This window comes from Anopheles coustani, unplaced genomic scaffold (assembly GCF_943734705.1).
Source record: "Anopheles coustani unplaced genomic scaffold, idAnoCousDA_361_x.2 scaffold_12_ctg1, whole genome shotgun sequence".
Taxonomy (NCBI): Eukaryota; Metazoa; Arthropoda; class Insecta; order Diptera; family Culicidae; genus Anopheles; species Anopheles coustani.
This window is the reverse complement of record NW_026525384.1, coordinates 343,859-369,798: the sequence shown is the minus strand read 5'-3', so window position 1 is coordinate 369,798 and position 25,940 is coordinate 343,859. Positions and strand designations below refer to the sequence as shown.

The following is a 25,940-nucleotide window of genomic DNA, read 5'->3' as shown; positions in this document are numbered from 1 at the left end:
TTCTAGGCCTAGAAGACCGGCGTGGCTCTTGTATCGGCTGCCGTCGTCTGCTAGTCACGAAAGGGACTGGACGTGGAGATGCAACCGTATCCGATGTGTTGATTTGCTGCCCTGCAGGAGAAATCGGCCTTGTTTCCTGCGGCGCCGGATCGATGAGCAAATCCAACGGCAATCGGTTCGGCTCTACGGTATTACTAGGTGCATTAATTGGCGTGGCAGCACCGCGCTCTCTAAGCTGATTCAGGTGACGTCGATGCACCTTGCGATCCTCGGTCTCCACCTCGAACATCACCGTACCTAGTTCTCGTACAATCCGTGCTGGAACCCACCGTCAAGAGTTTCTAGCATACATCTTGGTATAAACGGCGTCACCGCTACCGAACCGTTTATCGCCCACTGGCGGTGCTTCCTTTTCTGCGGAGGGAGGTTTCAATAGTTCTAGGGCGGTCCGAACCTTTCGCCCCAGCATAGCCTCCGCCGGAGTTTGGCCATTTCTTACAACCGGGTTGGGAGTCATCCGATAAGATGCAAGGAAAATATCGAGTGATTCCTCTCGTGTGGCTCCACCTTCGTGGATCTTTTGCATTTTTCTTTTTAGCGTGTCCACGAAACGCTCAGCTTGCCCATTCGATTGAGGATGAAACGGCGCGGTTTTCACGTGGTCTATGCCGTTTCTACAACAGTAATCCTCAAACTCGGACGATACGAACTGGGGCCCATTATCGCTGACCAACGTTTCGGGATAGCCAAATCTTGCGAAGATGCCCCGCATCATCGCAATAGTAGCCTTTGTCGTAGTGCTACGCGTCCTTACCACCTCTGGCCACTTTGTATGCGCATCAACCATTACCAAAAAGTAATCACCGTCAACTGGACCGGCATAATCGATGTGGATGCGCTCCCAGGGCTTCTTGGTAGCTGGCCAGGAAACGGGTTTCTCACGCGGGGAGGACTTCGATGCTACTGCACAGGCGTGGCATGTTTTCACGTACTCGGCAATGTCTCTATCGATGCTTGGCCAGTACACATAACTGCGAGCCACCGCCTTCATCCTTTGGATCCCTGGATGTCCTTCGTGCAGCTGCTCCAAGCAACGCCGCTGTAGCTTTCTTGGGATGACCACCCTCTCCCCGAACAAAATACTTCCCCGGAACGTGGATAAGGCCTCGCTTCTGTGGAAAAAGCGAGCCAAATCTTCGCCGTATGATTTGTCTCGCGGCCAACCTTCCATAATGTATTTTGTTACTTGCCGCAGTACCGGGTCGGATTCCGTTGCCTTCGCGACATCTCTAAAATGAAGCGGAAATAGGTTAATACAGTTTATTACAACGGAACTCACGTCCTCTTCCAACTCAGCGCTTGCAATGATGTACTCTGGATCTGGTTTTGCGTGCTCCCTTATTAGCCTTGAGAGCACGTCCGCGTTGCCAAATTGATCCGTTTTAACATATTCGATGCTAAAATCGTACAGTTGAAGCTGCAGAGCAAAACGCTGTAACCTGTTGGCTGTGTAAACAGGTATGCCTTTGTTGGAGCCGAAAATGCGCAACAGTGGTCGATGATCCGTCTGCAACCGGAAATGGCGTCCGTACAGCATTTTATGGAATTTCTTAACGGCAAAAATGATCGCTAGACCTTCACGATCGATCTGACTGTACCCTGCTTCTGCCTTCGTTAGGGCTCGTGAAGCATGCTGCACCACCTTCATCGATCCATCAGCAAATCTATGGCTGATCGTTGCGCCTAGACCAACCGACGAAGCATCCGCAGAAACCACTATTTCAGCGTTGGGGTCGTAATGCGTCAGGAGCAGGTCGGAGGCCAGTATCTCTTTAAATTTCCGAAAGGCATCTTCGCACTCGCGTGTCCATTCAAATTGTGACTCGTTTTTCAGCAGCACATCCAGAGGGTACCGAAGGTCTCTCATCTTTGGAACGAACTTCCCGTAATAATTCACGGCTCCTAAAAAGGATCGTACTTCACTCACATTCCTTGGCGCCGGCAACTCGTGAATTACTGCTATCTTTTCGGGATTCGGTCTGAGACCCTGGCTGTCAACGATGAACCCCAAATACTCAATTTGAGTCATTTTGAATGCACACTTTTCCGCGCGGATGGTAAATCCGTAATCTTCGATGCGCCGGAAAAGGTTTAGCAGGTTCTCATCGTGCTCACGCTCTGTTCTTCCTCCCACGACTACGTCGTCCATGTACCCGGATGTACGATTCAATCCGGCGAGCATTGCATCCATCAGCTGCTGGAATGCCGCTGGTGCAATCTTTATCCCGGGTGGCAGGCGGTTGTAATGGTATAGTCCGCGATGCGTATTTATCGTAAGTAACGGACGATACTGCTCATTTATTTCCACCTGCAGGAACGCGTCCGAAAGGTCAATTTTGCTGAAAAACTGGCACTGAGCAAGTGTTGCAAAAATATCCTCTGGAAGTGGTAGTGGATACTCATGGGACTGGAGAGCTGAGTTCAGGCCAGTTGAATAATCTCCACATATTCTTATACTGCCGTTCTGTTTCCTCACTACCACGATTGGGGCTGCCCAATCCGAATAGTCCGTTCTGGTGATAACACCCAAGTCTTGCAGGCGGTCTAGCTCTTTTTCCACAATAGCTTGCATCGCGTATGCAACCGGACGTTTGGGACAAAATACTGAACGGTGATTATCCTTCAGCCGCAGCTGAATATTTGCCTTAGTGCACAATCCACTTCCACTGAACATTTTAGGGAACTTGCTTTCCCATTTTAGCGCTTCTGTGCTTATCGCGTTACAAAAGTGGTCCATTGGCACCGACCCGAGCTGGAACTGCTCGATCGCATCTGCTCCCAGAAGCTGCAAGTCTGCTTGTATGACGCGAATAACGACGACCTTTGTCCTGTCGCCAATCGTTACCCTTGCCGTAAATTCCCCATCCAGCTGCAGCTGCGAGCCAGACGCTGTCCTCGCGCATACTCCTACCGGCTTCAATGTTGGCCTACCCAACTGGTCCCATGCACTCCGTCCGACCACCGTGATGTCCGAACCGGTGTCGAGCTGCATGCGCACCTTCTTGTTGCCGATCAGAAGGTCGACGAATTTTCTTGTTTGCGTCACCTTGCAGACGTTGATCGTTACAAAACGTGTCTCTACCGGAGTGCGCCTGTTCCATTTCTTGGATTTTCGCCGCTGGCGCCTACCGTTTTGTTGGTTGCAGAAACCCTCTCTATGGCCCGTTTTGTTACAGTCACGGCACTTATGTTGGGCATAAGAACAGTTTCTTGCCCAATGGGTACCTCCACACAACCAACAAGGCCCAGCCGGCTTGTCGCGAGTTTCTCGATACACGCCACGTTCTTGCCGCCATTTTCCTCCTTGATCTTGACCAGGCGACTGGTATCGCGGTCCTCTGGCCCTTAGCGCCAGGACGCGATCATTAGTTTTTGCTGCAATCATCGCGCTGTCGACTTTAAGACTTGCGATCCGTTGACATTCCGCGGAAAGCTGCTCCAATGTCACGTCGTTTCGCTCCTCGATTCGAGACAGAAGCCTCGTTCGCACTTCAGCGTCGGCTTCATCTTTCAATCCGCAAACGAGCATTAAACATTTAAATTGCTCTTCGCTCATTGCGGCAAGTTGAAAATTCACGCAGGAGCGGTTCACTCTGCAGACAAATGAAACTAAGTCCTCGTTCCGCGACTTTGTAAGCTGCAAACAAGTGTATCGCTTACTAACGAGCGACTCTGCTTTTCCGAAAAGAGCTGTTAACCTTTTCGTAGTATCGACGAACGACAAGTCACGAGGGACACTCGGCAAGATAAAACTAGTGTACCGCGCGTACTCGGCGGGTCCCAGCTTGCGTATCAGCAAACGCACTTTAGCTGCATCGTCGAGGCGAGAGGCATCCTGCGCAAACAGATCCTCGTATCGTGCAAACCATGCACCGAAAGTTACGTCCGATTCCGCCTCGTAACGAAACTCCGTGATGCTACTCGATAAAGCATCCATAATCACCTCGGGATTGCTGGGAACACTATTTGTCGGCTGGGAAGGCTGTGATGCGGATTTCGGCTGCTGCAGCAATTGGGCGAATAACTGATGCTGTTGTTGCATCTGCTGCTGCTGTTGTTGCATCTGCTGCTGCATCTGCTGCTGCTGTTGCTGCATTTGCTGCTGCATCATCTGCATCATTTGGGCCAGCATCGCAAAATCAAAATTCTGCCCAGGCGCTCCGGATGACGCGGCAAAATTATTCTGCAATGGCTGCGCGGATGCACTTTGCGATGGAGGCTGCGTCCATGGCGCTTGGTTTTCGTTGGCGGGCTGCGCGGATGCGCTTTGCAATGGAGCCTGTGGCCATGGCGCTTGGTTTTCGTTGGCGGGCTGCAAATGATGTTGCCCGGGAACAAAACCACCAGAGCGGATCGCGGATGATCGACGCTCGTCCCCTTCCACTGGAAACTCGGATGCACCGCTTCCGTTAACGCTCATCCTTCGCCTTTTTGCCCGTGGACGCGGAATTTTGTCTTCACTGTGCACGCTCGTACCAAAAGTCTTGTGTCTTTAATGCACACGTTCACACCAAGCGATTTTTTTTTTTTTTTTTTTTTTTTTTTTTTTTTTTTTTTTTTTTTTTTTCACTCGTCGCCACTTTTATGTTCTTTCGTGTAGCTCTGGTCTTTTCAATCAGTACACATAAATTACATAATTAACCATTAGAACTATATTTACTATGACGATCACGTACACTTTAAAAACAGAGGTCCTTGGCCTAAAACTTAACGGTACATAAAACAGACGCCACGCGCGGCTCGTCCGTGCCCGATCCTCTTCCGATTCCCAGCCGAAGTCAACTGATCGACGGACGCTGCGCATTGACCCCGATGGATAGCAGGAACCCACATCAGCTGATAACGGCGAGTTATCAGTGAGTGGCCCAAAGCTTATCCATCGGGTCAGGTCCTATCACAACACTCACTGTCTAGTGTACTTAAATTGGCGGAACAAATATTTGTTCCAGTAGACTGGAATTCATTATCAAAGTAATTATTTGTTTCTTTTAAGGGTTTTCCTTTTATTTTGATGGAAGACTCTATACCGCATGCTGTCGAATATTGAACTACTTCCAAATTTTTAGTAAGAAACCATCCGTCTCGATGTCCCTTACTTAAAATAAAATCTGGAAAACCACTCTTACTCCTGTTCGAGTTTCATCGAGGTAGATTTGACTATTAGGCTCTTCCCGAAGCTTCACAATATGTGCATTTTCTGCTTCCATCAATCGCCTCGCCACTTGTTCTAAACATTTGTACCCACTTCTTTGTAACTTTTTTACCTGCTGTAATTCGTTTTCGAATGGATAAGAAGATATTGAAAATAAAGGCCCAAATCTTCTAACATCATTGAAAACGTGGAGTAAGTTGTGTATATTGCTGGTCACATAATCAACGCCGTACACAGAATCGAACTGCGTAACAAACTTTTGTAATAATTGACCAGCATATCCCCAACTTTCTTCATACACCCTCGAGGATAAAATTGTTATTGGACTGAACAGAAGTAAAAAATGTTTGTAAGCTTGCTTACTAATGTTATCTTTTAGTACTAAGAAAATGCAAACAATGCCAATTGAATAAGCCAAATAGACCGCTAAAAATACCCTTAAAAACAACAGACACAGCAAAAACATGTATGGACAAAATATTCATAGATTTAGTAGGACCTTTAGTCAATTCTCAAGGCTTTGAATATATTTTGACAACCCAATGTGACTTAACCAAGTTTGTAACAGCCACGCCATTAGAAAACAAAAGAACCGAAACTGTCGCAAAAGCATTAGTAGAAAGAGTCATTCTAAAATACGGAGTGCCAGAAACAATTTGTACGGACAGAGGCACCGAATTTTTATCAACATTGTTCACCGAAATATGTAAATTATTAAATATTCAAAAACTACAATCCACCGCTTACCATCACGAAACTATAGGAGCCCTCGAAAACTCACATAAGCAATTGGGCAATTTCTTAAGAATATATAGTGACAAAAAGGCATTAGATTGGAATAAATGGGTAAACTACTATGAGTTCGCTTATAATAATACCGTACACACTGCTACAGGATATACACCGTTTTACCTGATGTACGGGAGACATGCAAATATACCATCTAACATTGTACATGAAAAAATTGATAGAGTGCATTACGATCTTGATAATTATGCAACCATTTTAAAGATAAAATTGAACATAGCGCATGAGGAAGTTAGAAACCGTCTAAAGCAAAATAAGTCCAAAAGCAAAGAATATTATGACAGCAGAACGAAACAAAAAGTACTTCAACCCGGCAAGCAAATATTAGTAAGAGAAGAAAACGTAAAGAAATTAGATGCACCATACAGCGGTCCTTTTAAAGTATTAGAAGATAAGGAAGAAAATGTAGTAATTAAAGAAAAGGGTAAACCAGACTTGATACATAAAAATAGAATAAAAGAATGGCACGAATGAAAAAAAAAAAAAAAAAAAAATTGGGCGTGTCGTGGAGTAATAATTGTAAGACACACTGTAACTCACTGAATTAGTTCCTAAGTTAGTTTCGTTAAGCTAGATAGGGAATACCCGAGCGAGCACTCACGTTAGGATATTATTTAAGTGCGCATACGGTGGGTTTCCGGCCTCTTGGGCTCTTTGCCTCTTGGCCAATAAGGCTCGTTCACGTACAACGAATAAAACGACAATTTGTAACAAACATAACAGGGGCCTCAAAATTATAACAAAATCTCTTTTTCGGTAGACCGGTGTAACCACGACAGTGATTTCGAAGGGCGTTGGGCGGGGGGGGGAGGGGGGGGGGAGAAAGTTGGAGGTGGGAGGGCTTCATTTGGGTTCTTACCATAACAAAACATTGCAAAATGTCCACCGATTCTCGTTAAAACTAATAATGTCCGCTTGTTCTACACAAGTACAAGTTGTGTACTTGCTACCCGAATAGGAGAGTGCATTTTTTACCGTGTACTCCGGAGAGTGAATCCACTATTTCTGTATATGGAAAGTTGTGCTAACCGCTGTACGCAAAGAAAATAGAGCTGACTCTCCTTCTTAGTGAAGGGTCTTTTTGATACCACCACTTCGTGATTTGCTTTGGTTATTGCTTACAAATATCTTAAGATAACTCAGCCATTCTCAAACCTATGATGGGATAAGAGATAGGACTCATCATCATCGCCATTCCACAGCAAACCCGGCTCTTCGAGAGTAAGAAGCGTCGTTTCGGGGAGTCGGATGAACAACTGACGGAGCAGCTATCTCAGTCGGGGGAAACTCGCCAGTTCTACAGAATGTTGAAGAAGACACAAGGCGGCATCACGCCAAACGTCGCAATGTGTCGAGACGAGGAGGGCAACATTCTCCCGGGGACTAGGGGGAGTCCAGCACCGGCGCAGGCAGAATCGAGCAGCACATTAGCCAGGAGGTAGACGACGATGTTCTCCCACCATCCTTGGGCGAAGTCACTAGTGCCAACAAGCAGCTGAAACAGAACTATGCATCAGCTTATTGTAAAAATCTGGGAGCAGGAAAGGATACCGGTGGACTGGAAGCTGGGTGTCATCCACCCAGTACACAAAAAGGGTGACATAATGGACTGTGCCAACTTTCGAGCCATCACAGTCCTCAATGCTGCCTACAAAATCCTATCCCAAATATTTTTCTGCAGACTCGCGCCTCTTGCTACAGAATTCGTCGGAAGCTACCAAGCTGGGTTTGCTGGAGGCAAATCCAACACCGACCAGATCTTCACTCTACGGCAGATCCTCCCGAAGTGCCGAGAGCACCTAATACGGACGCACCACCTCTTCATCGACTTCAAAGCGGCCTACGATACCATAGGAGCTACCGCACGCTGATAACATCGGTCGTTTTCTATAGGCATTCTGGATTCTGCTTACGGAGAACGCCCTTGCAGTATTCGAGCGGCGTTTGCTCTGGTCTATCTTTGGCGGTATGTTTGAGCAGAGCGTGTGGAAGAGAAGGATGATCCACGAGCTAGCTGAGCTGCATGGCGAACCGGACATTCGTTGGCTGGGGCATGTTATGGATGCCGGACTCATGCCCCACCAAGAAGGTGCTCACCAGTTACCCGCCCGCACAAGACGATGATGAGCTTGGTGGATAGACCAAGTGGAGCAGAACCTGCGGGAAATAGGATGCGACCGGGGATGGAGCCATGGACCGAACAACCTGGAGAACGATAGCTGACCAGGCCCTGTCAGCACGACGTGCTCAACTGCGAGTGGGCCAGAAAAGAAGAAGAAGAAGAAGAAGCTTTTACATCCCCTTTATCGTCGCAACCAGATTCCGACATGTTTCACCGACCAGGGGTTGACCGGGTCGGCGGACACGGCCTGTGTTGGACAAATACCTACTTCGAACGTTTTAACCGCAACAATTGTAGTACAGGTTAGTGGAGCTGGAATTACCGCAGCTCCTGGTACCAGATTTGCCCTCCACTTGATCCTCGTTATATTCAACTCATTCCAATTATGAAACATGATTAAAGAGTTTCATATTGTTATTTCTCGTCACTACCTCCCCGTCTCGGGACTGGCCCGTGACGAGATGCTGCAGGTGAATGAAGGTGCTGCAGGTCAGCTAAGCGAATATTTCTATTTTCCGCACCCATTTTGCGCCCTGCATCGACGACAGATAAATAGAACATTAAAGTCGCCTATGTAGAACATTAATGTGATGTGGCATGCCGTATTGCAAGCGACAGCTTACTGTAAAGAAAAAAAAACAAATCGAAATCATTTCAAGTGAGGATGTAGTCATGTGTAAATTAAAATTAAGCTTAGAATATTTTCAGTAGCACGTATTTTATTCGTATTATTGCTTAAAAGAGCAGCTTAACTCTCTAGACTCACTGAACCCACTAAAAAATGAAGGGAAATTAAATGGAACATTTTTTCAAAGATGCATTCTTACAATTGGAACGAATTTATAAATTGAAACGCAAATATCCTTTGGGCTTCAAATTTCTAACGTTAAAAACCTAAAATTGACTGTAATGTTCACGAACAGAAACAAAACTTGTTAAAACCCAAACAGATTCTTGAACAGCTGTCAGTGTATGTCCTTCTCAAATGAAAAGCAATTAAATAATTATTCTAATATCGGTAGGTTTTTTATCAGATTAAGACTTACTGTTCCTAACCTAGCTAAGGAAAGGATGTATCTATCATTCATAGCATGTACTAGAAAACAGTCCTAGAATGTTTTTTTTTCTAGAATTTTTTTCTAATAGAACTTTTGAATTTGCTTGTCAATATTCCTATTTATGAAACATTGTTACCGGATCAGTTTCAGCTTGTTTTTATTTAACGATACTAGGGCAAAATCGAGGTCTAACGATGCTAAAAGAAGGACTCATATGGCTATCGTTGGAGTCCTTTAGTTTAGTTACTTGTATTAGTTAGTTAGGGGTGCCTTGATCTGTTTACTACGCTGCTGGTGATTTAATCCGTACGCAGTTTTCTAACATTTCCAAAATGTGGATGCCTTGGCCCAACAGCCACAGACAGCATTCGGCTATCTGAAGAAGGCTATTTTAATTAAAAAATGCAATTGCTCTACACTTTGTTAAGCTTGTAAGTTCTCACTCTATCACATACCGCTTTTAGCGTCATCAATAACCGTTTCTGATGGACGTATAAGACGGTTCACTATCTGTCAGTCCACGCAACGTTCGACGCTCTTAGGCGATGCCACCGATTTGATCACTTTTTCCGGATTTCCTTTTCCTCACCACGTGTCGATCGGCGAACGATCAAATCATTATCACTGTTTGGTTCAGTTTCATCAGAAATGTCTTCGTCGTTGGAGTAGTCAATGGCAAGCTTTAAATCTTCGCACGTCACTACACTCCTGTGTTCCGCAGACGAACACGACGAATTACGTGACAGCGAGCAACGCCGCTTAGCGTTAGTCTGATATTGATTTCTTTGTATCTGAGAAGGTTCTTCCGTTTCATTCTTTGCCTGTTTAACCATTGACGATGGCGGCTCTGTTAACTGGGCAGGATCTTCGTGAATGCAAACGTGCAAGGAGCTTTCATTGTCAACAGGAGCCGAAATTGACTGAGGAAGTAGATTCTGGAGTGGCGTCCGTACTTTACGCATCTGCCCGCGATCGGTTTTGTAGAATTTGAATGGAAGCCTTGATTGTGCCTCGGGGATATCTTTACAGTGCTGCTTATTTTGATGAGCTCCATTACTCCGGTTTTCGTCCCGAGGATTGTCTGCAGGGTTCATCCCGCGACACGATCCTGTGGAATGATTTCCTTTGTACTTTTTAAGAGTCGCTGGAAGGCTTGTCGATCCATGTGGGCTATTTTCACAGACCTGTGTACGTTTTAATAGAGTAAGGATTCAAAATTCTGGTTCTTTACTAATTCCGCAACATAGAAACAACACTTTGGCCCCTTATGAAATAACGAAAATGCTATGTGATAGCGTATACTTACATCACTTTCTTCATCGTCCAGAGCGTTATTATACTCCAGATTACGCTGATTTTTATTCAATGCTGCTGCGAGACATCCCACACAAATATCGGTTCCATCCTGAGCTTCTAGACGACATTGGCTTTGACCATTATTCCGACGAACAGTATTGTGTTCCGATGATTGCGGACTATCAAGGTGATCTTGGTCCGAATCTGACTCAGAAGTGCTTCGCGACATCTATAATTACAAAAGGCGAGTGTTAGAAAACAAATAAACCATGCATTTTTTTCGAATCTCTACCTGATTCTCACTGGACGCTCGTATTTGCGGCAACGGACTGACGCTGTTTCGCCGCTGATATCCACCATCTGTACTGCTTCGGTCATCAATAAGATCACCTTCTTCTATATCCATATCTAATTGAAGAATGCTCTCTTGACTTCCCGTAAACTATGGTAAACAAGAGATAAAATTATTCATATACGTACATCTCAAGTCTGGCATGATCTTCTTCTTCTTCTTCTTTATCTTTACTAGAAAACCTAATTTTAAAACAGCAGAAAAATATCAACAAATAGCTAAACCCATAACTATGCTACATAAAAATAAATTATTACATATCGAATAGTGGGTTTCTACAAAAGAATCCAAGCTATATAGAAGGAGATATATAGCGCTATATAGCTATATAGAAGGAGAATACATTAACATACACACATGTAACATAAAATATACAGAACAAAAACAAACAATACGTTATGAAATCATACAGAGAAGTTTATTTGTCCAGTTGCTGCGGTAAAACTGATCGAATCTTCCCTTAACATATGGAATCGCACTACACCCGGTAATAGACTGTTTAAAATATTCACTCAAAAATCGTGTAGAAAAGCATATTCTCAATCTAAACTTCTACTTAGCATGAGATAGGACGTAACAAATTCCATGTATACTTTATTAGCTTTACATAATTGCTAGCGATACTTAATAGCGTCTAGAATGCGACTTTTTTATTCCAACAAACAAAGAAACAGAAGATCCTACACGAATGTAAGAAAAAAAAGAAAACCGATGAACAAATTAGGTTAATCCTAGGCTTAATTAAGTTGCATCTGAAAATGAGCAACCATACTGCGTAATAAACCAAGATAAGGTGTGTCATCTTGGTTTGCCCATCTACTGTTCTTTTTCTACTGAATGACTCGTACTACCACTACCACGGCCAGGGACAATCGGAAATTTTAAAATCGCAATTTAATTCAACATAAACCATCTAAACTGAAAATTATATGATTATATTGACGCTTGTTGATATAACTCCGTGACTAATCCGTAGTTTGTGATAGTAGCAATAGCAACCATAGCACTAGCGTTAATTAAAATTGTTGCGCTGACAGATGTTGATCGATGTATAGTTAATAGTAATCATAATAATGTCTCAATACGTATCACAGTGGAGCGCTAGATGAATAAGTTTGATTGCGTAGTTACGGATGGATGGACCTAGGCGTATAAGTTCGTCTAATCGTTCTGCTGGTACAACCGGTATATGAATGCCATACCTATGATTCCAGTACAGTTAGTTCATGATGGAATCCATGAATATGCAGTTGATATAATTAAATGTTATTTGAAGGCAATGTATTCCAAAATTTACGGTATCATAACTAACATACACTATATTACATGGCACATGAAACAGTTGCCTATTTTGGACAAAAGCCCTTGTAAATTCTTTTATTATTTTCATTTGCAATGAGCTGCATAGTAAAAAGTGTCATCCAAAGTTCAAATTAAATTTTCTTCACATATTTTGTATGACTCTTTACGTATGAAAAGGTAGTGAATAAGCATTGGTTGTGAGGCTTACTTATTGGCAATATGCTTGCTTATAAAATGACTATTGCTGTTACTTTCACTGCTGTCGCTGTTATGTGTATTGCTACTATCACAAACTCCGATGTCGCGAGAATTACTGCATATACTAGCGCTACTTGAATGCACGGGATGGTCGTGTTGAGTGGAAAAGTTACAAAATCCACTCATTCCACTATTAATGTCACCGCCAACCACTCTATTCGTTCCACTGCCACTCGTACTCGTAGTTGCAATATCGTCAGTCGAATTTTCGTAATCTTCGATGTTAATAATAATCGTTACTATGTCACTTAGCTGACCGCCAACGGCACCGGTATTAAGGCTAGTGCTGTAGATATTCCTCGACAAGACCGGCTCGGATTGCACAGGATTATCTCTTGTAGCCGATGCCGTCGACGGACGCGCTCCAGCCTGTCCGTGCCAGGAAACTATCCTTGTCGAATCCTCAATCGATGTCATCGAGGACGTTGTGATAGTGGACGTGTTTGAGGGTGGTGGCGGTGGCGTGATATTTAAGTACTCCGTAATTGCAGCATTGATCTGCGTCGTTGAAGAACCCACCACAAAGCCATAGTGTTTGAGGATGTCCATTTTGCACATCGGGCATGTGCGGTGCTCCAGTAGCCAAGGGTCAATGCATGCCTTATGAAACTCATGCCTGAATTGGAGAAAGAGAATTAAGACAAAGAAGGTTATAAATGCTAATTTCTGCTTTTCGTATTGATATTATTGTTTTTGCGAAACTACTTTGTATTAGTATTAACATTAAACACATCACTCAAGACACTAATGTGTTGTAAAACGAGACTGCTTTAGCTAAAATATTAGACAAATGAGCTGGAAGAAAGTTTTCCAGATACTGAATGGTGAAAAATTTACAAGCAAAACCGATGAAAAATTGTTATGTGAGGTAAACTAAGGGAACGCGAAAACATAAGTTAATAACAGAGGTAATAACAGAACGATCTTTTGTGTTTAAAACGTAAATACTGTATTTTTTTAAATAAATTAAACCGGTGGCAAATGCTGGTCGGACGTCGAAGTCCAAAAATAATATCACAAAACACTTCAACTTTAGATGAATTGTTATTATGTATGAATTTATGATATGCGGCATTTTTTACAAGTTCTCCTTCTTCTTTTTAGCGTGATGTCCGTCTTGGTAAGGCATGCCCGTTAAGGGCTTACTAGACTTTTTGCCCCTTTCTAACCGTCATGGTGTTCTGTTTCGGGTGAGAAATTTGGAAGCTATACGGTTAGTTTTGGTTTATTAATCTTTACAATTAAACAACGTTTTGTTATGTTTCCCCTCGACAGGACACTTGCCACGGTATGTTTAAACAGACGATCATTGATCCCGGATACAAACGTGTCATGTTTGCATTGACAGGGTATTTCTAATTACTCAAGCTTTTAGCCTGTTCCTGCGCATATCTATGCCTGAAACAATATCCGTCTCTTCTTGCCAATTTATTTTGATGGATTACGAAGACTCTTATGACTTCTGTACATGAAGTTTAACACTTTGATGACCAATGTTTTTTGTCCAAAACTAGCAGCTGTCACCAAGGTCAGCCGTGGTTACCTTTACGAACATGGCAATCAGCAACGGCAAGAGCATTCCCCAGAAAAATAAAGCCGATATAAATGCGTAACGAACGAACGATCGAAACGGTAAGGACGAATCGAACGAAAACAGGAATTGCTCAATTATGCGATGGTTTACGTGCCTCGATGGGCACGGATATATGCGTCTGTCCGTCAACATTGTGCATTCAAGTGCAGGCGAAGATCTTCGTCTCCGGTGTTAATGGATCAAATCTCAGCCAAAATGGACATTATTTATAGTTTAAAAATTATTTAGTACGCGTATCTCAAGAACAACAACCTTTCTTTACATTACACGTTGAGAATTAGCTAAGAAAATCAGACTAAAGTATAGGAATCGACGGTGAACTTTTGCTTTTGGTAGTAACTGTGTACTAAATACATCAGTTTTGTCATCATTTTTATTCTTACTGTTGTTCTGAACCAGGATTTCCTTACATAATGTTTTAAAAGTAGGAGGAAATGCGTCCTTTTTGCCCCCCTTGGGGTATGTATCCTTATTCAAAGGAGATTTCTTACTGGGATCCTGGGGGATCTTAATGAAGGTTTAAAGTTAACATATGTTCGTGAGTGCGAATCGTTATAAAAATATTAGTTTCAATTTTAATATATACTCACTTGCATGGAAGTACACGTATCACATCAGTTACTTTATATGGTTCGATACAAATGGCGCAGCAATCGTTGTCGATTTCCTAAAATACAAATACTCAGTTATTCGCCTACACATGGAGTAACTATTTAGATTGGACAAATACGTACCTTATCGTCCGATTTAATACTTTTTGTTGGAATTTTGGCAATTATACGCTTCGCAACACTGCACAATCGTTTCTGAAAAATAAAACAACATTATTAGTTTTGCATATACCTTACTCTTTTCAGACGATACGTTATAACACTTTCAGCTTATTCTAATAGCCAGTATCACTAATTATTTGTAGTATCCATAATGATGTCAATATAAATTCATCTGTATTTCTAAGCTTCACAATTTTCTTTTGTATATTGACTTTCAACTATGCTACCAGAATGGTGTCTGTGCTTTATAGCACGGAATTTTATTGGACGTTAGATTCACAAGTGTTTCTGTTGTTTTAAAATTTTTAAGAAATTTTAATAAATTTAATTATTTTTTCTAGATAAAAGCCTCAACTTCGGGTTTAAGAAATCCAGTTTGGTTGAAAGATAAATTCACATTCATTTCATCATAAGACAAAATCGTACGTCTGATTTCATCTGTCAAATCCATACAACACGTATAATAAAATCGTATGTGTAGCTCCTCTTACGCCAGCTTCAATATATGTGCAGTAAAACAAAATTCATTGGTTTTGCAAACAATTTTTTAAAACAAAATTCATTGATGTTTAATGAGTTCAACATACTGGTCCCACTAGATCATTCCATTTTCGGGTTCTTCTTCTTCTTGTCGTAACGACCTTGTTGATGATATGCGTGCTCGTTAAGGGCTTACGAGACTTTTACTCTATGTGTACGTGGATAGTCAGTCCTCTCGTACAGGGGAGGGTCCTGTCTCAGTTGGAATTCGAACCAATGCCGTGGAGGTGGTGAGCCTCGGCGTGATTTTCTAACCGGCGCTACCGCTCGGCTGTCGCGGGCTCCCATTTTATACGTCCAAGTCTACCGTACCGTACCGTCAGTAAAAAAAGCGTAATAAGTAACAGTACAAAGCCCATGTGCCATGTAAAGTATACGATGTGAGTTTCAATTGGATTAAACAGCGAGTATTCTCACATAATAGCGTTTGTGGCGATAAAGAAAATTAGAACAAACTCTTCTGCCAGAGTCCCATACCAAATTTGTAAATATTTCTAGTATTGTCGTTCATTCGAACTATCTGTTTCAGGCAAATAACCAACTTACATAGTGTGCTAACAACATAAACATTAATAGAGACGAATGACCGAATAGGTCAAAGTCTCTAAAATTCATAAAAAAAAACATAAACATTAAATTGTAATTACTCTTCCTATACGACATTACTTACTGATTGCTTATCTTTGGTTTGCAGGTATCGAAAACGTTGAACGTAATAAAACACCAACCAGACAAGAGAAATGATCATCAGTACAATGAACGAAATAGAGACGAATAAAACGGAAGCTCTGCAAATAAAAGACAAATAATTAAAACATCGTAACATTTATAGATTGAAAATTTAATCTTTACTTACTTATTTATGTTGCCAATGCTACGAAACTGACGGGAACCTTCAATAATATGCATAACAACTTCTTGGCCACGTAATTCAACAATGTCGATCAATTCATGACCCATTGCTTTTGATGTAAATACCGCGGTAATGTTTCCTGGAACATTTAAAAAATCAACTTAGAAAGCAATAAAATTGAACGGAATCAGCTAAGTCCTAAAAGTTAATAAACACAATTTCAAAACCCACTAGGTGATAACAAATACGTGTTCTTCAATCAATCCAAGTTTCATGTAACTTTAAAGTTGAACAGTAGGATGAACTATAAGTTAAACAACGCTTATCATGTATAAGTTTTTGTCGACTTGTCGAAAAAAAAGTTGATTAATATCATAGGTCATAACTTAATTTTCGAAAGGAGAACACACACTTATTTAGTACTTTCTAGGTTAATCGCAACGCAGAAAGCTTGTTGTGTCAATTTGGAGGAAACAGGAAATCGTCGGAAATAATTTACAAATGTTCAAATGCCCATGAACCGACGCAACCACTGGCAATGCCGCGTAGGCGCAGTTGCTGCCCCAGCGCCGTTTTAAGTATGCTAATGCCATTCAGATTTATACAGGTGCAAAGTAGAAAATCATTGGTAGCGCCATTGTGCGCTCTACGATATTGAGACGCAAAGCGATACCCAAGCTATAACACTATGGCGATCTGCGTACGTTCATTACTCACCACTCACCACCAGAGAAGATCACTTTTGCGTGTCTATATCTCGGCGATGCAACAAATATACATAGGAATGTGTTTGTTATTTTTTCATTCAAAAGTGCTTAACCTATTTACACGTCTTATACAAAAAAAATATCATGCACAAAACCATGATTTACTTAATCTTATCACACCGGCTAAATGTGTCAATGCTTTATTGATTCTCACTCCTTCGCACTCCCCTCATTGTTGTGGGTGAAATGGAACCCACGCATATAAATCTTATGGAAAATTGTTCGAAAAACTATTTGGTTAAATATCCTTACAAAGAGCTTTAGATGTTTCAAAAAACATATTCATTTTCAAAGATTATATGTATGAAACTGCACACTATTCCGCGTTCAAGGCCATATCAAAATTCAGCATACTAATTGACGATAAAATGCGTTGATAAACAAACAGCATATATATATACGCCATATTTAGACAGGAAGCGTTTCAACACTGCGTTTGATGAGCTGAAGCAATAAATTAATTACATCTAAGAATCCTCCGACGCAGCACGTCCTGTTTCCTTCGCACGCGGTTCGTCAGACGGAACCATGGTCACACCCATCCATCGGATTAACGACCCAAGGAAAACACGACGACCCTAGTCTCACTGAAGGCCAGCGGCGTGTAATGCTGTAGCAGATGCGACAAAACAAGACGTCGGCGCTACAATACACACGCTGAGAAAGCGCATAAGATTTCCTTCGCTATAACGTTATTACTGGCGACGGCAAGAGAGTGAAAGTAATCCACCCGAAGACTGAGTAGCGGCTGTCTGTAACCTTTCCTAGAAAGGGATTTGCGGGGCGGTCCAACTGAATACAATCAAACAGTTGAACCATGTGTGCACATACTTTTTTCTATTTTGTACGTGACTCCGTTGGTTTCTTTTAGCTACCATCCAGAAAGACCAACGCAACGCGAGTAGATCAACAAGATCAACACGACTCGAAAAGTCAACTAAGATTGCGTTTATCTCCCGCTGAGCTTTACAATGGGGTTGCTCGAACCATCGAATCCAATAGCAAATATCGAAATAGTTTTTTTATGAACTGTCAGCTGCAGTGGAAATTTTTATCTTCTCTGACACAGGGTAGATTCTTGTTTGATGGCAAATATTGGTTGTATCATGCAAGCCAGATAACCAGCAAGCGTTCAAAAGTAAAACTACTGACAGCCATTCAGGTGCGTTTTCTTTTGAACCGTTTTGACAACTTCAAAGAATAAAATCAATTATTCTAGTAAATGCCAATTATTCATTTTGCAATTCCTTCCATTGTTTTAGATGCTACAGCTTAAAATTTGCAATCAAATCTCTTATGAATGAATAGATTCACCTATCATTCAGTTTTGTTAAGTACCCTTAGATTAAAGCGAAGTGTAGATTTCAGTAATAAACCAATCACTGTTTATTATAAACAAAATAATAGTATCCAGCAAAAATGAACAACTGTGTCCTGCTCATCACGTGGGTTATGACATCAACAAAACAAAAAAGTATTTTTCAAACAATAGAATGTTCGTCTGCCAATCTTAATCTTTCTGACTGACTCCTGATATCACCGAACGTGCATGTTTTCGCTTTGCACCCCAACTTATCTGCAATAGGAAACCACGAATGCTTATCGCGTCTGCTGGTTACATTTGTTTATACTCAATAGAGCTCCCCACAACGTCACCCATGGGAATTTTGTTGTTGTAGGAAATAATTTTTACTGTTAGATTTTTTACGCACACTATGCGTACTGTTTTGATAACAGCGAAGAAGCATTATGTTTAACTATGTGTTTGATTGCACAAACCATGTACCACGTGATAAGGCATTAGTTGTTTGGTATCAATAAATATCGAAACTGCCAAAAACGCATGTATAGTGAAGCAGCTTAAATCGCCCCAATACTTACGTTCTTTATCGTTAATCTTCATTTTATCCAGCTTAGGATCATCCTTATCGTTATAGATAATAACTCCAGCGGCACCGTGATCAAATGCATGTTTTACTTTATCCTCAAAGTTGCAGCTACCACGCCGTATGAGTGCAATCCAAGAAATGTGACGCTCCGGCAGGGGTTGTCCGCGAGTCCCATTCCAATGCTTTGAACAACCAGTGTGATCCGACCGATTTACACTGTTGCTAACATGCACCAGGATGCCGGTTCTGTTCAGAACTCGACCTTCGCCATACTTAGCACTTTCGTTTCCCCCGAGCTCCACCAAGTGTCCTTCTGCGTCCACGTAGCTGTAGTTGAGGTGTGCAAACGTGGAGGTCTCGAAGGCCATACGGTCTTCAGCCGGAAGAGCAAATGAAGAGACGCCGTTACTGAACTCGGTTGGCTGCGACGGGGCCGATATATCATGGTTCGGCGACGAGTTAGCTGCCACCAGCGAGGCGCCAACCAAGAGCGATAGGAAGTTGTTCATGTTAACCTGATAGCTTAGAGCAGACATCATTCTTTGTACTCTCACAGAATTTTCGTGCAATACAAGCGATGTGAAATCTGATCTACAGGCGTGCTATCATACAGCAGCTTTTGGTCGAATATTCGGGCACTTGATGTGAACACAGAACACGATCGCAAATTTTCTACACAACAAATGCACAAGACAATTTGCTTATCATTCGATCACACCTTGTGTAACGCAAACTACTTCAAATTTAAAACACATAGCAGACCACTAGTTCAAAACATCATCGGTACAGTAATGGAGTAGCGCAACCGATAGACTTCCAGGAACTTTGAGGGATGGTGCAAAGAGTCGCCAACCGGTTCGCAATTGCCGGATCTTGCATTCTATATTACTCGAACCTATAATGCTCTTACATTTTATGTATGTTTCACGAAAAGTCTCGACTTAGAATGCACTTAACACTGAAAGGATAAAATATCGTAGCTATGTTTACCCGTTGCACAACATAAATTCGTTTAAAGGGCATATGACTTCAAACAAACTATTTTTACGGAAGTAGTACGTACACTCTGCTGTCATTAATCACTCACTATTTTCAAAAGACATTGTAGAGGGAGGATCACCATTCCTTTTTCTATATATAAATTGCATCAGGCAAAATTTATCATATAGATGTTGTTTCACTGCATAAACCCCAAGCAGACAGCGCAATGCACTCGTCAATTCAACCGCCTCGAATCATTCCTCTGATTCAACTTGTTCTGCCACCCGGAAGGTTGAACTCTACGAAATGCGATCGCTCCGCGCTTGTTCCGCGATCGTGGTTGGACTGCAACTGATAACTTGTTTGATTTGCTCCCGTGCCGTTGCCTTTCGGAGCTGTAGACGAGAGTAATGTGTTGCCGGGCAGTCTTTTCTTAGCCTAGTCCTGTGCTCTCTCAATTCTCTTGTTTGAACGTAGAATCCGCTACCGTGCACTGGTCCAGTGCTCCACTTGATCGATCGACTGCATAAAGCATAACCTTGGATGCGGCCAGAAGCTTACGTTGTTTGCCGGGTTGACAAATGCGTTTCTTGGGCTTCCTTCAACCTTACAATGAATTCTTCGACGCCTTGAATACTTGCATAACCCGACTGGACCTGGAAAATGAAAAGTAAAAAACAAAAATGCCATTATGATCATATGGCATGGTTTATATAATTGCATTAAACTGAGATTTGTGTGAAGTATGATTTTATTGAGTTTACCAGAACTCGTTGGATTTATAGAAGGTTAAATTCAATAATTTCCGTTGTCCTAGACCATCTAAACTACTCTCGGCTGATTTTATATGGTTCGTTGGCATCACTGGCCTTAAAGTCTATTGCACACAACTCACCCTTCGCAGTGTAGGGAAAGTGAAAACTAGATTTTCCGCTGTCTGGTTCGATTGAGGTGCACAAACATTCGAACAAATCAGCAAAAGGAAAGATTACATTTACTTCGGCGATTTTCTTCATATCGATAGGCGTAGGACAGTGTTTACCAGTGTCATTTTTCTAGATTAGATAACTTGGTTCAAAAGTGGTCGCAAGCTCAGTTGACAGCGTTTGGCATCAGCCCAGCGAATGTAATAGCTCTTTGCACGCTTATCATTCACTAAATGGGTGGATGGGAAAAAATCAACTTAGGACATAATTCCACACTCGTCTTTATCACCGTTTCAGTTAGTCTAAATTGGCTTTTTTAATTGAAAAATTGCGTTTTATTGCATTATTTAGCATCACGATTAGCCTAACATTACAACAATGTACCATTCTTCATTTGTAAAAATGTTGTAAATAATAATAAAAAAAAAAAAAAATTTGAATCATGCGTATATTTCTATGAATTTGGTGCTTTTTTCAACTTAGATAAACGAAAGCTCAATGCATACGTTCATACATAATACTAACCAGCTGGTCTATTACTGCAATGCGAAAGAAACTACTTTCGATAGATCGAGGGCACTACTGCTCTTGTAGGCAATTAACCTCACATACCCAAGGCATACAGCTTGTGATTAAATCCAGTTTCTGCGAAAGAAATCACGTAAACGAAAACACAGCCATGCCCATGACCGTGATATTGACCCATGTATGTACGGACTACAGCAACGTTCGAACTGCAAGAAATAGTGATACGATCTCGTTTCAACACTTGCTGCATATTCTATACCCGGCATATTTATAAATGAATAACAAATCGGTATTTTCATTAAAATGAATATTAAAATATCCTGCAGCTCCTTGGTCAAATAATGAATCGAAAGATTGTTATCATAGAATTGTTGATATCTGTACCATGTTTCAAGATGTCTAACGGTACATCTATAAAAGCGCACTTGCTCTGTTGCGAAACATAGTTGACCGCTAGTACGAGATGACACGAGACAACATTATTTCAATAGTTATCTGCGTTCAAAACAAGTCCGGTTCAGGCACACAACCGGTTTTACATCGCCTGGTACCGTTGCTGCATCTCTCTTGTGCACTTGGTTCTAAGACGAGACAACCGTCCGACCGTCACTGCGTACAAGCGCTCCTAGAGAGCAGGGTATTTCTCACGCTTTGTTTCCATCGATTTAGCTCCCGCAACCAAAGCTGATCTCGATCATTTAGGTTGCTTGCCGTACGAAAATATAGACGCCACTAAGTCATCTCGCATAGCTGAAGCAATGCGCCATTCGCCTTCAACTAGCTACGACGAAAGGAGCTTCAAATGTACGACTGAGAGGTGCAAGGCAGGTCGTTGAATGCGCGAAGGTTAGAACGGGTTTTAATTTGCCTTTTTCATTTAACACGTTTGCACGAAGCAATGGATGGATTTGCTGTTTCTGTTTGTATCTTGTTATTTTTGTTTTCTGCTGCTTTCTTGAAATTGAACTATTGTGAAATGTACTCATAGTTTATTGCAGTTGTAATTTTTGTGTAATTCAAACAGAAAGAAAAATGTTGTGTTTTTATCGAAGGAAAATTATCGATTGATCAAAATATTAGTAAAGCGAACAGCCCAGTGATTGGTCATATGACTAACTTACAAACAAAGCATGGTGTGGTAAACTATCAACGAGCGTTAAACCAATCCCGCAATGGATAAGAGTCATTAACAAAATCAATATCTCTACGGGCAAATTTTATTGTGAATTTAAAACAAAGTTTTAATTTAAATTTACCACATTCTAGCACTTGACTTACACTATCTACTTCGCAACATGCCAATAGGGATGAGAATATAAAGAAAATTGTTTCATTCAGGGCATGTTTGTATACATGTGTGGAGCTTGGCTTTCATGTTTGAGCACACGAACTTGTTCTGCTTGCATTAATTCCATTTGGTTAATTGACCCCCTTATAACGAAAAGCATTGAGCTTCGCCTGTTTCATTTCGCGCTAATTATCGTCGGATGATGATTTATCTCCTCCTCTTCAATAGCAAATAGCCTACACTGAATGTTTGCTTTCCAACTCGCTGGATAAATCGACCGAAATTATATTTCCGAATAGTCACGGATGTCTCAAACAACCTGCACACATGCTTTCATATCCCACTAACACAAAAAGAAAGAAGAGAAACAAGTCGAGGTGAACAAATTTACCCTCGGAAAAGTGTAGAGTTGGACTGCAGCATAATGAGTTCAGGTTGGTATTGTACCAATGTTTTATAATTGAAGTAAAATAATGTGTATACCACATTTAGATTTGAAATACCTAGACATACGAAAGTTTATTTATATTATTTGCTTTGCAAAGGTGTTCTGCACTGCTTAAACTGTTTTCGTAGGTTGGGTTTCCTTATCAAATGTTGTATGTTGATACGTAACGATACGTTGAGCATTCATTCATCAACATTCCGTTGCGCAACTTGAATTTGTAATGCTACTCCCTTAGTAGAACACATCTTCGAAGCAAATCCTTGAACTTTTGCAGTTTTGAAAAAGTATTGAAGCCTATACTGAGCGATCAATAAATAGATGCAAAACGCCACAAGAATACCAATATTAAATGAAACCCATGAAGCGACATGTTCGTCTTATGGCTTAATATAGCAGACCACTAAGCTTAAAAGATTACTTATACACACGCTTTTTTATGCCAATCCTCATTTTTATTCTACTCACATTGCTAAGGAGTATCCGTGGCACCGTCACATTCTATAATCTGCCTGAACAGCCACGAGTCTAGCGGCAATTACCTTTTTGTCACAACTTCGGAAAGCGTACGTCGATTGTCACCTTTGCATACCTATCATTTTTAATTCCTTCACCTGACCGATGTTGCCCGCTGTATGTGCACATGGCATATCCTCGTGCGGAATTAAGGACATTTGTACACATTTTCTCCACGGCTTACGGTAATGCCTGGTACACGTTTTAGTTCATCGCTCAACGAACCGTGCCATGCATGCACATTCTTCACGTTGTCGGAAAAACTCACTAGGGTCTAAATCCCACAAGGCACATGACAACATTTTTTACCTAAAATGCTATTTTCATTGTTTGTCGTTTTTAGCTGCGACTGTTTACGTTACGCGATTATATATAAATCAATTGGATTTTTTGCATCAATGTTTCTGTATCGTAAATGGTAATTCTTCTCGTCAATTAAGCATTGATACCAACAAATTCCACTTTATAAAAGCTAAAAAGATCTAGATAAAAGCTAAAAGGTCATAGAGCCTGTGCCAGTTCGTTCGTGCAACCAGAAAACAGAAAATAATAGAACATGTCTGGAATCTTTGGCAACAGCAACTGCTACATAAGTATAAGGAATTTTGAACGGTCAGTATGTTAGGTTTGTCTGTCAAGAAGAAAGGGACCAGAACGGGACCCTTGCAAGCGTAAACATTCTCTCGAACCTAATGGTGACGAACGAAAATAATCTCAATTTCCTCTCGTTTGACCTACTTTGGGCCATTTTTGCAGAATCTTCTCTGCACAATAATGCCATCCACAAGAGAGAGAACGGAAACATTCCATTTAAGTCAGGGGCTGGCAAAGAGCAGTCAAATCCGACCTGATGGCTGATTGTATTTGGCCTGCGAGGGAACGAGATTTTGTACAGTTTAAGTAACCAAAATACATGCAGTAAGCATTTTTTGCGACGCTGTTTGGTTTCATAACGTCGAGTGGTTAGTTCTTATCAAACATTGCTCGGTTCCTGCTCAGAAATGATTGACGATATTCAAACATATAACACAATATTACAGAAAAATATTTGCTTGATTTGGACCCTTACCTGCTCAACCGGAACAAGGCTTTCCGAGGTCAGCTAGTCTGCCTCGTCTTCCGGGTGTTGCTCCCGGCTATGCTAGACCGACTCAACTTGGGCCGCAGGTCTGTCTCGGACGAAAGCCACAAAACACCCACAGCTATAAACAAACTAATTTGTTCCACGTTTTTTTTGAAGTTGTCAAAAAACGGGCCCAACTTCAATATGTCCAAGGCAATGTTGGCAATGTATGATACTCGATAAAAAAGGTAGCTTTCTTACTAATCTTTTATACACTAAACCTATATACCACCACCGCTGGCTTACTTCAGCACCACCCACGGATGTGCTCAATTTCTTTACAGATTTCAGACGGGCTTTGTTTGCCCACGAAAAGAAACGTATATTCCACTCGTCGAGTGTTCTCTTTGTGCTGAATCTGGTGGATAGGAGTATTTTTCACACCACGCTTCCAATTGTTCAGACAGAACGGCGCGGGGGATTTGGTGTATTTTATGATTTGCAAGCAGCGGGATTTTCCTTACCTTAACTAGGAAACTCCAAAGTAGTTACTTACGATTTCGCAACGATTGTTTACATAAACACTGGCCGTACTTTTGCAGCAATTACTGTGCTTATCTTCCAAAAGTCCCGTGTGTTTTGCTTGATGCATCTCATAGATCGACCCTGTCCAGCGCACTCGAGGGATCTGGTCTGATGACACCAACTCAAAACAAACTTTATAAATTTCGTGGGCGTTTCATTGAATTCACTCGCAACACTACACAGCCCATTTCGCGACGGAATCAGTTTTCCGTTTTTTCACAGTTTTTTAGTTTTTTCTCCGCACTGCGGATCAGTGTTGGCAGTATCAGGATTCGGAAGATTCGAAGATTCGATCCCTAGGGCGGATTCGAACCCCAATTGACGGATTCTAAAAAATTTATTCTCGAAAAACACGATTCACGGGGTCCACACTACAGGGCGACGTCCCGTCACAAAACGCGACTTCGTCTGACTCGGGGTCCACACTACAGCGCGACGTCGCCTGACAGGAGCTGAACTCCATATAAAAAAAACCTTGCGCGATGTCGCGCGAATCGCGCTAGGTTTTTTTTGCATGGAGTTCAGCGCCTGTCAGGCGACGGCGCGTTACGCGACGGTGCAGTCTGGAAAGCGTGTGACAGGCGGCTGAACTCCATACAAAAAAAAAATGTCGCACAAATCGCGCTAGTGTAGAAACAGCGAAAAACGCGACGTCGCGCTAGCTCTTATCAAATGTCAATTCGAAACGAAAACAAACCGACAGCTGGATAAAACACGCAATATTTTCCACGAAACATCGGATTTTACGTTGTACTACTGGTCTGTAGCCTTCACAAATGTAATTC

The 25,940-nt window shown here is 41.8% G+C and overlaps 2 protein-coding genes across 6 annotated transcripts; both read right to left on the bottom strand.

Annotated features, from left to right (window-relative positions):
• Positions 1-331: 331 nt before the first annotated feature.
• Positions 332-4,102, bottom strand: LOC131271194 (uncharacterized protein K02A2.6-like). Its single transcript, XM_058272588.1, has 2 exons — positions 3,822-4,102; positions 332-3,215 (listed from the first exon to the last, which is right to left on the bottom strand). Exons 1-2 carry the CDS (start codon positions 4,100-4,102, stop codon positions 332-334), a joined length of 3,165 nt encoding a protein of 1,054 aa, XP_058128571.1.
• A 4,736-nt stretch (positions 4,103-8,838) lies between these two features.
• On the bottom strand, positions 8,839-25,412 carry LOC131271177 (E3 ubiquitin-protein ligase goliath). 5 transcript variants are annotated; one of them, XM_058272565.1, is made up of 11 exons: positions 25,095-25,412; positions 19,911-20,460; positions 18,816-19,781; positions 16,171-16,306; positions 15,985-16,102; positions 14,736-14,807; positions 14,592-14,668; positions 12,927-13,023; positions 10,788-10,937; positions 10,506-10,724; positions 8,839-10,383 (listed from the first exon to the last, which is right to left on the bottom strand). In XM_058272565.1, the coding sequence occupies exons 3-11, from the start codon at positions 19,360-19,362 to the stop codon at positions 9,760-9,762; spliced, it is 2,040 nt and encodes a 679-aa protein (XP_058128548.1). In that variant the 5' UTR covers positions 19,363-19,781; positions 19,911-20,460; positions 25,095-25,412; the 3' UTR covers positions 8,839-9,759. The 5 variants fall into 5 exon arrangements, with proteins under 5 accessions (XP_058128548.1, XP_058128547.1, XP_058128549.1 ...); XM_058272564.1 differs by having other exon boundaries at positions 18,816-20,460; XM_058272566.1 differs by having other exon boundaries at positions 18,816-20,460; positions 25,127-25,412.
• Positions 25,413-25,940: the final 528 nt, after the last annotated feature.

What these genes read in the sequence shown, in the direction of transcription:
- LOC131271194 (XM_058272588.1), bottom strand. Translation starts at nt 4,102, where the DNA reads ATGCAACAACAGCATCAGTTATTCGCCCAATTGCTGCAGCAGCCGAAA. An exon ending in GGACCCGCCGAGTACGCGCG is followed by an intron (nt 3,216 to 3,821) that starts GTACACTAGTTT and finishes AACGGGCCATAG; the next exon opens with AGAGGGTTTCTGCAACCAAC.
- LOC131271177 (XM_058272564.1), bottom strand. Translation starts at nt 19,362, where the DNA reads ATGATGTCTGCTCTAAGCTATCAGGTTAACATGAACAACTTCCTATCG. An exon ending in GAAGATTAACGATAAAGAAC is followed by an intron (nt 16,307 to 18,815) that starts GTAAGTATTGGG and finishes TAAATGTTCCAG; the next exon opens with GAAACATTACCGCGGTATTT. An exon ending in GTATTAAATCGGACGATAAG is followed by an intron (nt 14,669 to 14,735) that starts GTACGTATTTGT and finishes TTTGTATTTTAG; the next exon opens with GAAATCGACAACGATTGCTG.